This window comes from Octopus bimaculoides, chromosome 28, assembly GCF_046866305.1.
Source record: "Octopus bimaculoides isolate indiv1 chromosome 28, ASM4686630v1, whole genome shotgun sequence".
Lineage (NCBI taxonomy): Eukaryota > Metazoa > Mollusca > Cephalopoda > Octopoda > Octopodidae > Octopus > Octopus bimaculoides.
The window spans coordinates 4,636,689-4,651,456 of NC_142955.1; the positions used below are offsets into that span (position 1 = coordinate 4,636,689).

The 14,768-nt window shown below is 37.3% G+C and overlaps 2 protein-coding genes across 2 annotated transcripts in view; one reads left to right on the plus strand and one right to left on the minus strand.

Annotated features, from left to right (window-relative positions):
- Window positions 1-268: 268 nt before the first annotated feature.
- On the minus strand, window positions 269-850 carry LOC106873262 (protein ZBED8L). The gene has a single exon (XM_014920554.1). It carries the CDS (start codon window positions 848-850, stop codon window positions 269-271), a length of 582 nt encoding a protein of 193 aa, XP_014776040.1.
- Window positions 851-3,653: 2,803 nt separating this feature from the next.
- The window catches only part of LOC106873261 (uncharacterized), a 35,798-nt gene continuing 24,683 nt past the window's right edge, over window positions 3,654-14,768 (plus strand). The window contains exons 1-2 of the mRNA XM_089343882.1: window positions 3,654-4,068; window positions 14,372-14,711. The gene's annotated coding sequence lies outside the window, so the exon portion shown is untranslated. The remainder of the gene's footprint in view (window positions 4,069-14,371; window positions 14,712-14,768) is intronic.

Here is a 14,768-nt window from a genome sequence, read left to right on the forward strand (position 1 = left end):
TGATTTTCCTGGAGGTCTTTAAGTTCTTCTTGAAACCCTGGAATATCTTCACCAAATTCACTGACGTTCACACTGAAAACATTCCTGATCCAGCTATACTTCTTGATGTCAACATTTTCTGGAAAATACCTGTCCATTTCTTCTTGAAGCTTCTTCAGATGATCTTCGAGAATACTTTTGATGTCAGCAAGGGATATTTCTAATGAATCATCCATCACATCACTTAGTTCTGGAAAGATGACAGTTTTCCTTTGGTCAACGTTTCTCTCTAAAGAGCAATTTTTTTCTTGAATGAGACAATTTTCTCCCCTATGTCCACCATGGTATGATTTCGACCCTCCATGTCTGAATTCAGTTCACTCAGGTGCATGAAGATGTCACCCAAATAAGAAAACTTCATCAGCCAAGCAACGTCTTGAAAGCAACCTGAAAGTGCATACTTTTTCTCATAGAGAAAGATTTCAATTTCAGTTTTTAGTTCAATAACACTTCCAAGAATTTTTTCTTGAGATAACCAACGGACGTCAGAGGGGAACAGCGAGTCTTGGTGATATGATCCCATCTCTTCACATATTTTATGGAAAATACGTGAGTTTAAAGCCCTGGCCTCGACAAAATTCACAATTTGGATAGCATCATTTAGAATTGCATGGAGGTCTGGTTTCAAGCGATGAGAAACAAGCTTTTCTTGATGCAAAAAACAGTGAATTATTATAGAATCAGGATTTCCTGCTCTAATGTGAGTAACAAAACCCAAACGATTTCCCATCATTAATGGAACTCCATCAGTGCACACTGTCAAACAATTCAACCAGTCTAGATCATGTTTCTTTAAAAAATTGTTCATCATATTAAAGATATCTTCTCCAGTGGTGGTAGTTGACAGGGCATTACAGAAAAGAAATTCTTCCCTGTACCTTATAAAAACCATCAGTTGAGGGTTACCTGCAGTATCCACAGACTCATCTGTCTGCAAAGAAATTTTTCCTTCTTTACTTTCAGTGCCACGATCAGTTGAGCCAAAATATCTTCTGAAATGAAATCAATTCTACGTTTAATGCTATTGTCAGAAAGTGGTACCGATTCAACCTTCTTGGCAATATCTGCTCCACCAATAGTCTTTACCGTTGCCATTGCTGCTGGCTTTACCAGCTCCTCTCCAATGTTATGAAGCTTTTATGCATCTTGCAATTATCTATGCCACTTGAAAGGACGCCAGAGAAGCTTTCTCCATAGAAAAAGGTGAATTCGAGGGAGCATCAATCCGACTTCGTTCTGTTTGTTCTTCTTTGTACTTTTAGTGACTCAGTGGTTTTTCAACAAACTTTGGGTGAACTGACTACAGATGACGCTTCAATTTATTTCCTTTCATAGATTCATTGGCGAGGTCTTGCAGGCACTGGAACACACTGGAATAGGAAGGATGTTTCCAGATCGTTCCCTCATCTCAGTGAAGCCATATTTCAAGAACTCAGGCTTATATTCCAATTGTGTTTTGCGTTGGGTCATTTTGAGAGTTCAGACGTGGAAGGAAGAAAATAATAAATCAAAAATTTTTTTTAGAAAACATCCCAGCCTTCTTCGAAAAGTTAAAAATAAGTTATTCTTTAAAATCAAACAATTAGCCTTTTGCAAGAAACTAGCGACACCTACAGTGAGACGTTACCATTTGTTTTGAAATTCGGAAGGAGATAGGAACAGTTGTTTTTTAATTGTTTTTTCATGGTTATGTAAACATGAGTAACTGATCTCTTCTCCTCCATTATAATCTCTAGCCGTTATAAGAGCTAACAATTACAATTATCTGACTACAGAAAAAAAAACGCATGTAAAAACATTAAAAAATCCTCTTTCCCTCACAAACTCACTCATTCACAGATGCATTCACTCGCTTGCTTACTCACTCACAAACACGTAACAGACTAATTGTCGTAAACCCATGGATGAGAAAATACTGGATTGGTACTTTTCATGTCGTTTTTTGTATATATATAAAATTAAAATTAAGATACAATAAATCGATAAATAATTGTATGTAACGTAATGTAATATCATGTAACGTAATGAGATATCTCTCTTTGAGATATTTAGAAATAATAATATTTCTGTTTTTAGACCAGTGACTGTGTTTCACTTTGAAAACTATATATTCGAACGGTGAGTTTAGCAACACCATCTGGCCAAGCAGCTACTCTGTGTTGATAAAGAGTAATAACCCAGGAACTAGTCCACAGATGTTGTTTTGCACTAGGTGGGAGTGCTGAACTCCCCGCTCGAAAATATAAGGACACAGATACTGTGTCGTATAGCCAGCTAGAAACGATGTTTCTTGGGACTAAAGCAACAGTAACATCGTCCCTTCCAGGACAGCCACATTATGTTGGCAAATAGCCTTTATTTTAATGAACTGTTACTGAATGTCGCTCTTTGAGAGATTTAGAAAAGATAATATATATACATACATACATATATATATATATATATATATATATATATATATATATATATATAGTATTAATAAAATAGGAGAAAGAATGTGTACTAGAATTTATTGAGTACAAAACGTTTTCGATCTGTCGTTCTGAGTCTCTTCGGCTACATCAATAAAAAAGTCGCACTAGAGATTTCTTGTCGGCTTGCTTACCTCCGTATGTCCATCAAATTCGAGTGTGATGAACATACAACGAAGAGACTCAGAATGACGGATCGAAACATGTTTTGTAATCAATAAAGTCTAATACACATCGCATCTCCTATTTTATTAATACTCTAACCCCAACTACCATTGCGAAGTTCTTGGAGTAAATTTACGGGTAACAACAGGTAGTCCAAACTGTGCCGGTGCTTTACACATCATCTATTTATACATTTTGTATAATTTTTCCATTATATATATATATATATATATATATATATATATGTGTGTGTGTGTGTGTGTGTGTGTGTGTGTGTGTGGTGTGTGTGTGTGTGTGTGTGTGTGTGTGTGTGTGTGTGTGTGTGTGTGTGTGTGTGTGTGTATGCATGCATGCTTGTATGTTTGTATGTATGTACCACACATACATAGGAACAAAAATAATAATTTGTTCATGTCTGCTTTCAGTTAAGCTAATACAATGATCCATTTTTTTCAGCGCATTAATCGATCCATATTTAATCGACAATTGTACTAAAAAAATCTAGAAAATGAACACCAGCAAATGCTTCTCAAAGGGCCAGCCAAAAGTTAGAATGCAATAAAATGATCGCTGATTAGCATAAATGTATTTAGAAAGTTCACCTGATCACTTTTGTTTCTGTCGACGAAGAGATAATCCAGTGATTACTTTTCTCAGCGACGTTAAAATGTCTTCATTAAAAAAAACCCCCCAAAAAACATAGATATAATGCCTACCTCAACATTTCAAATTATCGAAACAGACCACTGTCTAACTCTCATATAAATATGTATGCGGTCATAGATGGCTACACTATTACCGTAACCATTACCGTAATCACGCAAACAACACTACACTAGTGCCCCAATCATAACATCTACACAACTTCTCTGCAATTAGGATACTACGACCTCATCCACAAACACCATCACCAGTAGAGCCACATTACCAACAAAACCAACATCGTCAACACCACAGCCACTGCAACACCGCTACCACATCATCATCATCACGACCAACACCACCAAACCATCGTGCTACGGATTGCATTGGTATTTATCCGATGTGATCAGTGACGTATGTTTGTCATACTGACATTAGACTTAATGTGAGGAAAAGGTATTGATTGCAGTGGACAGAACTGTCATTGGCAGGCACTTGTGATATCTATGGAGATTAGTAATAACAGTGAATGATACCGATTTTTAAGTACACAGTCTATGCTCTTTGTGAACAGTTGAAACATCAGTGAACATTCCTGGTGTCTGTGCACACTCTTGGCATTCGTGGGTCAGTAGTGACATTAATGGTAGTCCTGAAGGCAGTTTTGGTAGAATTGAAAGCAGTGAAGAATCCCGAAAACAATCCTTCATTTAACCCCTTAAAACATAGGTATTGCCTTCATTATGAAAAGGTAAGTTTTGTTTTGTAATCTTTTACTTTCTGTGTGAACATGACTTAGAATATGATTATTGTTGTTCGTCTTCTCTTTAGTCTGATGGTGTACGTCACAGATGGATCAGTTGACTGATGATACTTTTGTGTATAAGTGTATTTTATGTTTGGGTAAACTTGGTGGGAAGGATAATGTACAACCGGTGCATGAATATAAGCATTATAGATTGGTGCCCGAGTGAATGGACGTGATTGCATATGGAGGAGAAAGGCAGAGTTTTATGAATAATGTTGTAGCAGTGTTGTGTGTGTGTGTGTGTGTGTGTGATTGTTTAAGGGACTTAGACAATTGTAACGTGCTGCCAAGACAACTGCGTCACTTGCATGTTCAAATGGATTTTGTATTGTGCATGAATCCTATGGATGTAGTTTGTTGCATACATGTCACTCAACTACAGTTTGTGACTAGCAGTTATACCTTTAATTAGAAGTCATAAAGAAATATATCTAAGCATTACACAGCACTCACTTAAATATCCCACATAATCAACCATTCCAACGCAATAATAATAATAATAATAATAATAATAATAATAACAATGATAATTGCATCTAGGAACAGTCTTATACCAGCAATTTTATCAGACTGAAGAAATGCTGCAAAGCATTTTGCCCGGCGTGCTAACGGTTTTACCAGCTCACCGCCATAAGATCTGGAAATATTCTTTTCTACTCTCAGCACAAGGCCCGAAATTTTGGAGGAGAGGGCCAGTTGATTAGATCGACCCCAGTACGCAATTGGAACTTAATTTATCAACCCCGAAAGAATTTCGACGAAAGTCAGCCTCTGCGGAATTTGAACTCAGAAAATAAATGCAGACGAAATACCGCTAAGCAGTTTGCCCGACGTGCTAACTTTTCTTATTTCTTTATTGCCCACAAGGGGCTAAACACAGAGGGTACAAACAAGGACAGACAAAGGGATTAAGTCGATTATATCGACCCCAGTGCGTAACTGGTACTTAATTTATCGACCCCCGAAAGGATGAAAGGCAAAGTCGACCTCGGTGGAATTTGAACTCAGAACGTAACGACAGACGAAATACCGCTAAGCATTTTGCCCGGCGCGCTAACGATTCTGCCAGCTCGCCGCCTTGAGATCTGGAATACTAATAAACAGAATGAGTTGAATGAAAAATCAATAATCCTTATTATAATAGATGTCTCGGGAATGGTTAAAAGGAGGCAGAAAAATAATAATTCAAACTCCAGAGCTTATAAGTATGTACAGTATACGGAAAAGTCACAATTTGACGCGATACACATGTTACCGTAAAAGACTACCTTAAATTTTATAGCTCAAATTTCTGTTAGGGTTTTCCGTATTCTACTGGCCGAAAGCAAAACATATCTTAAGATCTACTGGAACAGTTCTTATCAATGACCGTCCACGGGACGTTGGAGATGATAATTATAATACAGACCGTATATTATAGTAAAACACGGCCGTGCCATACGCAATGATAACTATCCAGGAACTGTTCTAACTGATGATTATATGCCAAAACATTGTAGTACAGCTGAAGAGTACTTAAGTAAATCGTATTCTGCAGTTCCCGCGCCGCCATTTGCAAACCGCCAACAAATCCCAAACCTTATATTCTACATAAATGCCTTCCAATAATATATCATGACTCATATAGCAGATGTTCTACGCAACAGCCGACACTAAAACATATGACAACCCATACAACACATACTCTACACTGTCACCACAACAAAATAACACACATTGTACACATTGTACAAAACAAAGTATTAGAATAACACCAATAACAGCAAAACAAACAAACAACTATTGAAAGCAAATGTAGTGCAGAAATACAATTCCTCTCTCTCTATCTCTCTCTCTCTATCTATCTCTCTCTCTCTATCTATCTCTCTCTCTCTCTCTCTCACACGCACACAAAACAATAATGCAAAGACTTGAGGAAGAAATAGAAACAGTTGATGGTGTGATATTATAAATTCTTGAAAACTGACGGAATAAATATTAAGAGTTTTGTAATGTTTCTTCATTTCCGTTTTCTTTTTTTCAATTATTGCGCTCTTCCTCTCCTTCTTCCCTGCTTTCCTTCTTCCTTTCTTCCTTCCTTCTTCCTTTCTTTCTTCCTTTCTTTATTTCGTTCTTTCTTTCTTTCTTTCTTTCTTTCTTTCTTTCTTTCTTCCTTCTTTCTTTCTTTCCCTCTCTATCTCCCCCTCTCCTACACAAATTTCTTTCTCTGTCTCCATCCTCTCCCTTCATTCAAACTTCCTTCAATCTTACTCTTTCAATATCTTCTTTATTCTTCACTCACTCACTCACTCACCTTCTCTCTTGTTATGTATGTCTGCACACACACACACACACACACACACACACACACACACACACACACACACATATATATATATATATATATATATATATATATATATATATATATATGATGGCAGCCCCCTCGTTATCGAGTATGGCCATTGCACGAGGCTTAACTGTTATCGGTGCTGCGATCGAATGTGACTTTTTAGCCCAGCTAAAGATCTACAATGTCTTGGACAGAATTGGCACCTAAAACCTTTACCGGCTGTAGTTGTAACTGGGCTTCATGTACCTTTGCATGTCGTTTAAGTCCTCCCGCCGAATCACAACCCCTTCTACATACCTGACAGATATGATTAGTATGGTGTGTAGCACCACCACTAGTAGCCTCGTTGTCAATCATCAGTCTCGCTTTATGACTACGAAGATGACTCTTGAGTCCAGCTTTACTGAGGGAGGGTCTTGCACATACACTGCATGTCAGCATCATAGGAAGACCTTTACCGTCTGGAAGTGCAATAGTGATGCCCTTCCTGACATCCCTCCTTACTTTCTCATGCGCAACTCGAGATTTCTCAAAAGTAGCTGTCCCCTCGTGCACAATTCTTCTCCACCTGTTACGGTCAATAGCTATGCCCTCCCATGTGTCAGGAGAGATGCTAGCCTCGCTCAAGGAAGCCTTCAGCAAGTCTTTATATCTCTTTTTTTGGTTTATGTGGAGGTCGTTCTCCTTTAGCTAATTCTCCATAATAGAGTTGTTTTGGCATCCTTGAATCTTTCATCTTGACCAGATGACCACTTCATCTGAGCCTTTGCTTTAACACAAGAGCTTCTGTACTTTCACACCGAGAGCTTTCCAATAACTCAAGATCCCTGATGCGGTCCTCCCACTTAATGCCATAGATCCGTCCGAGACACATCTGATGGAAACGTTCCAGTTGTTTAAGGTGGTATCGATATGTTATCCACGTCTCGCAGGCATAAAGAAGAGAAGAAAGCACACATGCCTTGTACACCTTTATCTTTGTCTTCCTGCGTATGTCTCGCCGACTCCAGAGGCGCCTTTCTAGCCTTCCGAAAGCATCACTTGCTTTCCTAATTCTGTATGGAATTTCATTATCCAAATTGACATATCTATTAACAGTGCTTCCCAGGTAGACAAACTGATCGACTACACCAAGTCTTCTACCATGAACATAGATATTTGGTTCAATATATTGCTTACCAGGGGCAGGTTGGTACATGGCAACAGTTTTCTTGAGATTGACTGTCAATCCTAAGGCAGTGCAAGCATCAGAGAATGCATTCAAAATGTGTTGCATATCAATCTTTGTGTGCGCTACTAGATCACAATCATCTGCATACAAAAGGTCTCTTATGATAAAGGCAAATACCTTTGTTTTTGCAGCAAAGCGTCTGATATTAAATATGCTGCCAGAGGTTCGATAATGGATGTAAACACCATATCTACAATTTCTGAATGCGATACAGAAAACCATCGCAAAATATATGGCAAATAGGGTCAGTGCCAGAATATCCCCCTGTTTCACTCCATTTTGTATTGAGATAGGCTCCGACATTTTCCCTTTAACATTAACCCTACCCTTCATGTCTTCATGAAAAGACCTAACCACAGCAAGGAACTTTTCAGGACAACCAAGTTTCTGGAGGACTTTCCACAGTGCATTTCTATTAACGGTATCGAAGGCCTTTGTCAGATCGACAAAAAACCTGATATAAATCGAGACCCTGTTCGACACACTTTTCCTGAAGCTGTCTGGCTGAGAAGATCACATCGGCAGTGCCGCATCCCACACGAAAGTCAACTTGACTTTCTGGAAGAACACAATCTGCAACGTGTTTCTGCAGACGGTCCAGAAGTACCCTGCATAAAACCATTCCTACGACAGAAAGCAATGATATTCCCCTATAGTTACCACAATCATTCCTGTTGCCCTTTCCCTTATATAAGACCACCATTACTGTATCTCTCCATTCTTATTCTTTTGTTGAAACATTGTATTGGTAACGCAGACACAGCTCCTCGCACATCTGCAGCAGAAGCATACCATTACTATTACACTTTCCAACCCCATGCTTTCCAATTACAGTCCATGTGTTAAAATCCCTATATATATATATATATATATATATATATATATATATATATATATATATATATATATATATATATATATATATATATATATATATATATATATGCAGACATTTCGTTTTTAGATTTGGTTTGCAAGATTCTTTATGTGAGTTCGTGTGTTGAAGCATATTCTGTTGTGTCTAGGGAGGGTCATTCTCTTTTAGTACCTTATATTTCAACACACTCACCGGTAAAATTTCCACTCATTTCCTTCTTTATTTTTCTAAAATTTTCGTTGCGTCTTGCAACCTTTGCAATAATTATTGCAACAACTATTGAGAAGGTGGCAAGACGCAACGAAAGTTTTAGAAAAATTATAAGGCACCAAAAGAGAATGACTCTCCCCAGACACAACAGTACATATATATATATATATATATATATATATATATATATATATATATATATATATATATATATATATATATATATATATATATATATCAGGTCATTAAGAATGAAACTGTAGAAAAAAACCAGCCTCCCTCTCCCTGTTAAGGAGGGAGGGCGAAACAATCTTGATAATCGATTCAGCCGATAGCTGTACTCTTCCTGCCATTGACAACAGCTGTTCGACATGGGCTATCAGTCCCATAATTTCTGTACACTGCATGAAGGTGTGCAGGACAGTCTCCCTGTCCCGCCTGCACCTCGGGCATGTCAGTGGGATGGCACATCCGTGGCTCGATAGCCTCTCCCAAACAGGTAAGGCTGATCGGTAACATAACTAGGCCGGGGATTTCTGGTAATTATCCAGATACCTCGGCCTGAATGTCCTCTCGAACAGATTGACCAACTGATTTCCATCGAAGCCCAGGGTCTCTCCCAGGACATCGTCTGACATGTGCTCTGCGAACCCCCTATAGAAGTCCGCAGGTGACGCCAGAGATGCCTAAGCCTCTGCGCAAACTTCCGCATCTTCAGCCACGGCATTCCTAGCCCACCCTTTACCGGTTTTTGACAGCTGATGGAGCGCCTTACAAAAAGGAGTCGCTTCAGCTTGCTTATCCACGAATCTGGGTAAGGCATGACAGTCAGGCGGTAGGTAATCACGGATGCAATAAACACCCGCGTCACCTCCGCCTTCCTAGCAGCGATAACGTCCTCCCAGACCAAATCTAGATTAGAGCAGTTACCTTGCTTGTAACCTCGCTCCAAGTCTTCTCTATCTGGAGGTCTGGACCAAACCAGACCCCTAGCATCTTGACAGGACCTTCCGTCGAACGTCCCACGACGTTATTGGGCGGCATCAACTTACCCCGCCAGATACGTCCCAGATACGTTGGTAGTAATACTACCTCCTTCGTTTTGAGCGTTCGTATCGAGTGCTCTTTGGCCTTCTCATTGTCATTGAATCTTACTTCGATAGAAGCAAATTTCTTGCCCCGGGCCACATTTGTTATGTCGTTCCATATGGGCCTGAGGCATTTCTTTATCTTGTCCTTGGCGACAATCTTTTTTCTTCCACGTTGGAATTTTTATATATTATGGTTTTACTACGAGTTTGTGTAGTTATTTCACTTGGTGGGGAGATGCGAATATCTCCCCCATCTATCGTTAGCATGCCATAACAAGCCTGGTACTCTATTCTTTATGCGACACGTTCGTGACCGCAGCATAATCTACCGTAATCATATTTTCTTTTGGAGCCATTTGCTCCACTTCCATATTTTTATCATTTTCCATTTTTGAAAAACACAAAAAATCTCTACGTGAATATTATTTTTCTCTCAAAAAGAAAGTAAAAGAAAAACAATTCCACAACAGAAAAAAACAGTACAGAGTTCAATTCCCACCCACCAGGGAGAACACGCAATTTTCAACAACGCCCACAAGTAGGTAAAATTTTAAACGATAACAATTCAACGCAACAATACATTGACAGCTGTAACAAATCGCAGAAAAATTTTACAACTCCAACGCAGAAAATAACACAGATTCCATAACACTCAAGTTGTTCGCAAGAGTTACAAAACGGGTGCAAAAACTTATTCATAAGATATAACCTACAGCAGGACCAGTCCAAAATTTTTAACAAAAAAAAAATTCTAACAAAAAAATTATTATATTTTATTTTATGGCTAGAAATGTAGGTGGCTACTAATCATAGGAATTTTTGTATCTAGTTTTGAAACCCAGTAAGGAAACTAAATATTATCTGCCACATCTAGCTTTACTTCTATATATTTTAAGAAAAATAGAAGACATGGTTTTAGAAAATGATCACCTCTGCAAATTTATTTAATGTTTTAGGCCGAAAGGACCTAAGGATGGCAAGAGATTCCCCTATACACAACCTACACTTCCGAGGGGAAGAAAGCAAGAAGCCAGTTGATATGTTTTGGCCTTGAATATATGATTGGGCGCCCTAAGTTATCATAATAATAATAATAATAATAATAATAATAATAATAATAATAATAATAATAATATTAATAATAATTTAAAAGGAATGGCGTAACTCCTCACAAAGGTAAATAGAAAATACGAAGAGCGCGATGCGATTGCAATAGCTGTTTTATTGGTTGAACGATATTTCGACAGCTATCCTGTCTTTGTGGAGTTCAAAATGAAAAGTGATACATAGAAAATCAAATCCAAAATTTAAACGAGGCAACCCACGTTAATAGAATGACATCATCAGTTTTCAAATTTCAAGTTTACAACTGACAAACAGAAAAAGAAGGAGAAAAAAGAAAAGGAAAGGAAAATGAAGAATAGTTAATTAAACAGTTTTGTGTAAATATGATAAAGTTTTCTTGTCATTTTATTCATCCTTCCATAGCGTGATGTTAAGAACTCAGAAACATATTTTTCGTCGCGCATTTTGAGGATTGAAAGTGTAGCGCATTCAGAATATTTTCTGAGAATATGTACTTTCAAATCTTTTTCATTTTTTAAAAAATGTTCAGCAAATTCTGTTGAACTACTGATATGACTGATGTCATATCTGTGCACATAGAACCTTTTATTTAATTGTTCTGTTATACAACCAATGCATGCTTCTACCCCTTCATCGTGGTCAGTATATAGGGATATAAGGAAGAAACATCCATGGTTACCAAAACACAGTTTTCGACATGGCTTCGGTGCCCCGATCCTCCACGTCAAATAATTCGGTCAAATCCGAAATCCCAATTTTTGAGGATAAACGGATGTTCAAAATAATAATAATGATGATGATGATGATAATAATAATAATAATAATAATAATAATAATAATAATAATAATAATAATAATAATAATAATAATAATAATAAAAACTTTCAAAATACAAAGACCTGGAAATAGAGATAACTCGAATGTGGAATCTAAACAGAAACAATTCCTATCATAGTAGGCGCATTAGGTATGAGAAAAAAAAATATTCAGACAAATACATAACAAAAACACCAGGATTTACAAATATATATAACATACAGAAAATTGCACTACTGGGTACTGCACACATCCTACGCAAAACACTTTCAATACAGTAAACATAAGAGCACCACAGCAAACCACAGCACATACCGAAGGCGCACAGAGCTGTGCTCGGTAGTGAAGTAAAAGCACGTTATAAAAATAAAACTACTGAACAATAATAATAATAATACTGCATGAAAATCGACATAGCAATCCCTGGTGACAACAGGGTAAATGAGAAACTAGAAAAAATAAACAACTATAATGATTTGAAGTGGAAAATGCGAAGGTTGTGGTCAATGAAGAGAGTGGACGTGATGCCAGTAGTAATTAGCGCACTACCTACATGGCTGAAAAAGATTGGTGCATGTGTGAAGGTAGAACACCTACAAAAATCAGCATTGCTTGGAAATGCGAGAATTCTTCGTAGAGTTCTTGAAGCATGACCAGTTAACAAGGATCACCTTAGTCTGCTGGTTATGGACAGCTGACACTTTTCATCATAACCAGAAAATGAGCTGTGAGTTATAATAATAATAATAATAATAATAATAATAATAATAATAATAATAATAATAATAAGAAGAAGAAGAAGAAGAAGAAGAAGAAGAAGAAGAACTATTATAAAATAAACACCATAGGACTGCAAAAATACCTACTTCAGAAGCAAAGAAAACTAATACAAATAGCTACAAAACACGAGCAAAACGAAAAACTGTTTTCAGTATTTAAGGAAGCTGACAAAAACAAACAAGAAATCATGCTACCTAACAAATATGAAGAAGAAGAAGAAGAAGAAACAACAAAAGCTATAAAACAAATGAAATCCAAACTAAAACTAGAACAGCAACGGACCATGATAAAACGATGGCAAGAAAAGCCCCTACATGGTAAATACTGGGCTAAACTAAATGCAAAAGAAATAGACAGAGAAAAATCCCAGCAATGGTTGAGAAGCTCAGGACTCAAAGCAAAGACTGAAGGATTTTTAATTGCTGCACACGACCAAAGCCTCCCCACCAGAAATTACCAAAAACATATAATGAAAAGAAATATAACAAGTAACTGTAGAATATGTGGAGATGGACAAGAAACAATAAATCATATTATCTCTGAGTGCCCAGTCCTGGCTAAGAAGGAATATATTCACAGACACGACAGAGCTGGGACCTACATACACTGGAAGCTATGCCAACACCATGGAATAACAACAGAAAAAAGATGGTATAAGCACACGCCAGAAAAGGTCACAGAAAGCGAGAAACCAACCATACTCTGGGATATGTCAATACACACAAAGAAATTAAGGCCAAAAGGCTAGATATAGTTGTCATAGATCATGAAGGAAAAAAATGCTTTCTAATTGATGTATCAATACCAGCAGACGACAACGTTTCCCTAAAAGAAATGGAAAAACTTTCAAAATACAAAGACCTGGAAATAGAGGTAACTCGAATGTGGAATCTAAAAACAGAAACAATTCCTATCATAGTAGGCGCATTAGGTATGATAAAAAAAAATATTCAGACAAATACATAACAAAAACACCAGGATTTACAAATATATATAACATACAGAAAATTGCACTACTGGGCATGCACACATCCTACGCAAAACACTTTCAATACAGTAACCATAAGAGCACCACAGCAAACCACAGCACATACCCAAGGCACACAGAGCTGCGCTCGGTAGTGAAGTGAAAGCACGCTATAAAAATAAAACTACTGAATAATAATAATAATCCTTTCTACTATAGATACAAGACTTGAAATTTGGGGGAGGGGCTAGTCGATTACATCGACCCTAGTACTCAACTGGTACTTATTTTATCAGCCCCGAAAGGGTGGAAGTCACAGTCGAAATCGGCGGAATTTGAACTCATAACGTTAAGACGGACGAAATGCGGCAAAGCATTTTGCCTAATGTGCTAACGATTCTGCCAGCTCGCCACCTTAATGATGATGATGATGATGATTATGATTATGATGTAAAAATTTAATGTATAATCGTGTATGTGCCGTAAGAGAGTTTATCGTTGATATACGTTGATATATGTGGAAATAAAAGTGCATGGGTATATCTGGGTGAATGTGCGTGGGTTCAATGAATTTACTACAAGTATGAAGTATGAAGAAATATATGTACACGATTCTGAGCCACTATAAATATATTTCTCTCTTCTTCTTTCCTGTCTTTCACATACCTTTCTACACATTCCCTCCCTGTCTTTATTTCTCTCTCTCTCTCTCTCTCTCTCTCTCTCTCTCTCTCTCTATATATATATATATATATATATATATATATATATATATATATATATATATATATATATATATATATATATATATATATATATATTTATATATATCTCACTTTCGTTTTACTGACCCTAGAGCCAGAATATACCAGTTTGCTCCTACCAGACCAATTCTGACCACAGTGCTGTTATTAACCCTGGCACCAATTTCCAACGTCAACTCGAACCAGCATTATAAGGATGCCTTCTACGAATATTTGGGTCCTGGTTATTCTTATGTTCACCTCAATCGTCATCAAATGGCAAAACTGCGTCCACCACAAGTGTTCTGGGATGTGCTGCGATCGGTTTAAACAGTGATTCACCATTCTTCAGTTACAACAAAGTTAGCAAATTGTGTACGGTATATTCTCCAAATAATATCCTGTCACTTAACTTCGTGCAAAACAGCAACGAGAGGTCCTACTATAATAAAAGTATGTGAATTATTATCATTATCATCATCATCATCGTCATCATCATCATCATCATCA

Bases quoted from the DNA above. Each gene is read 5' to 3' on its own strand.
- LOC106873262 (XM_014920554.1), bottom strand. From the start codon at position 850: ATGATGAACAATTTTTTAAAGAAACATGATCTAGACTGGTTGAATTGT.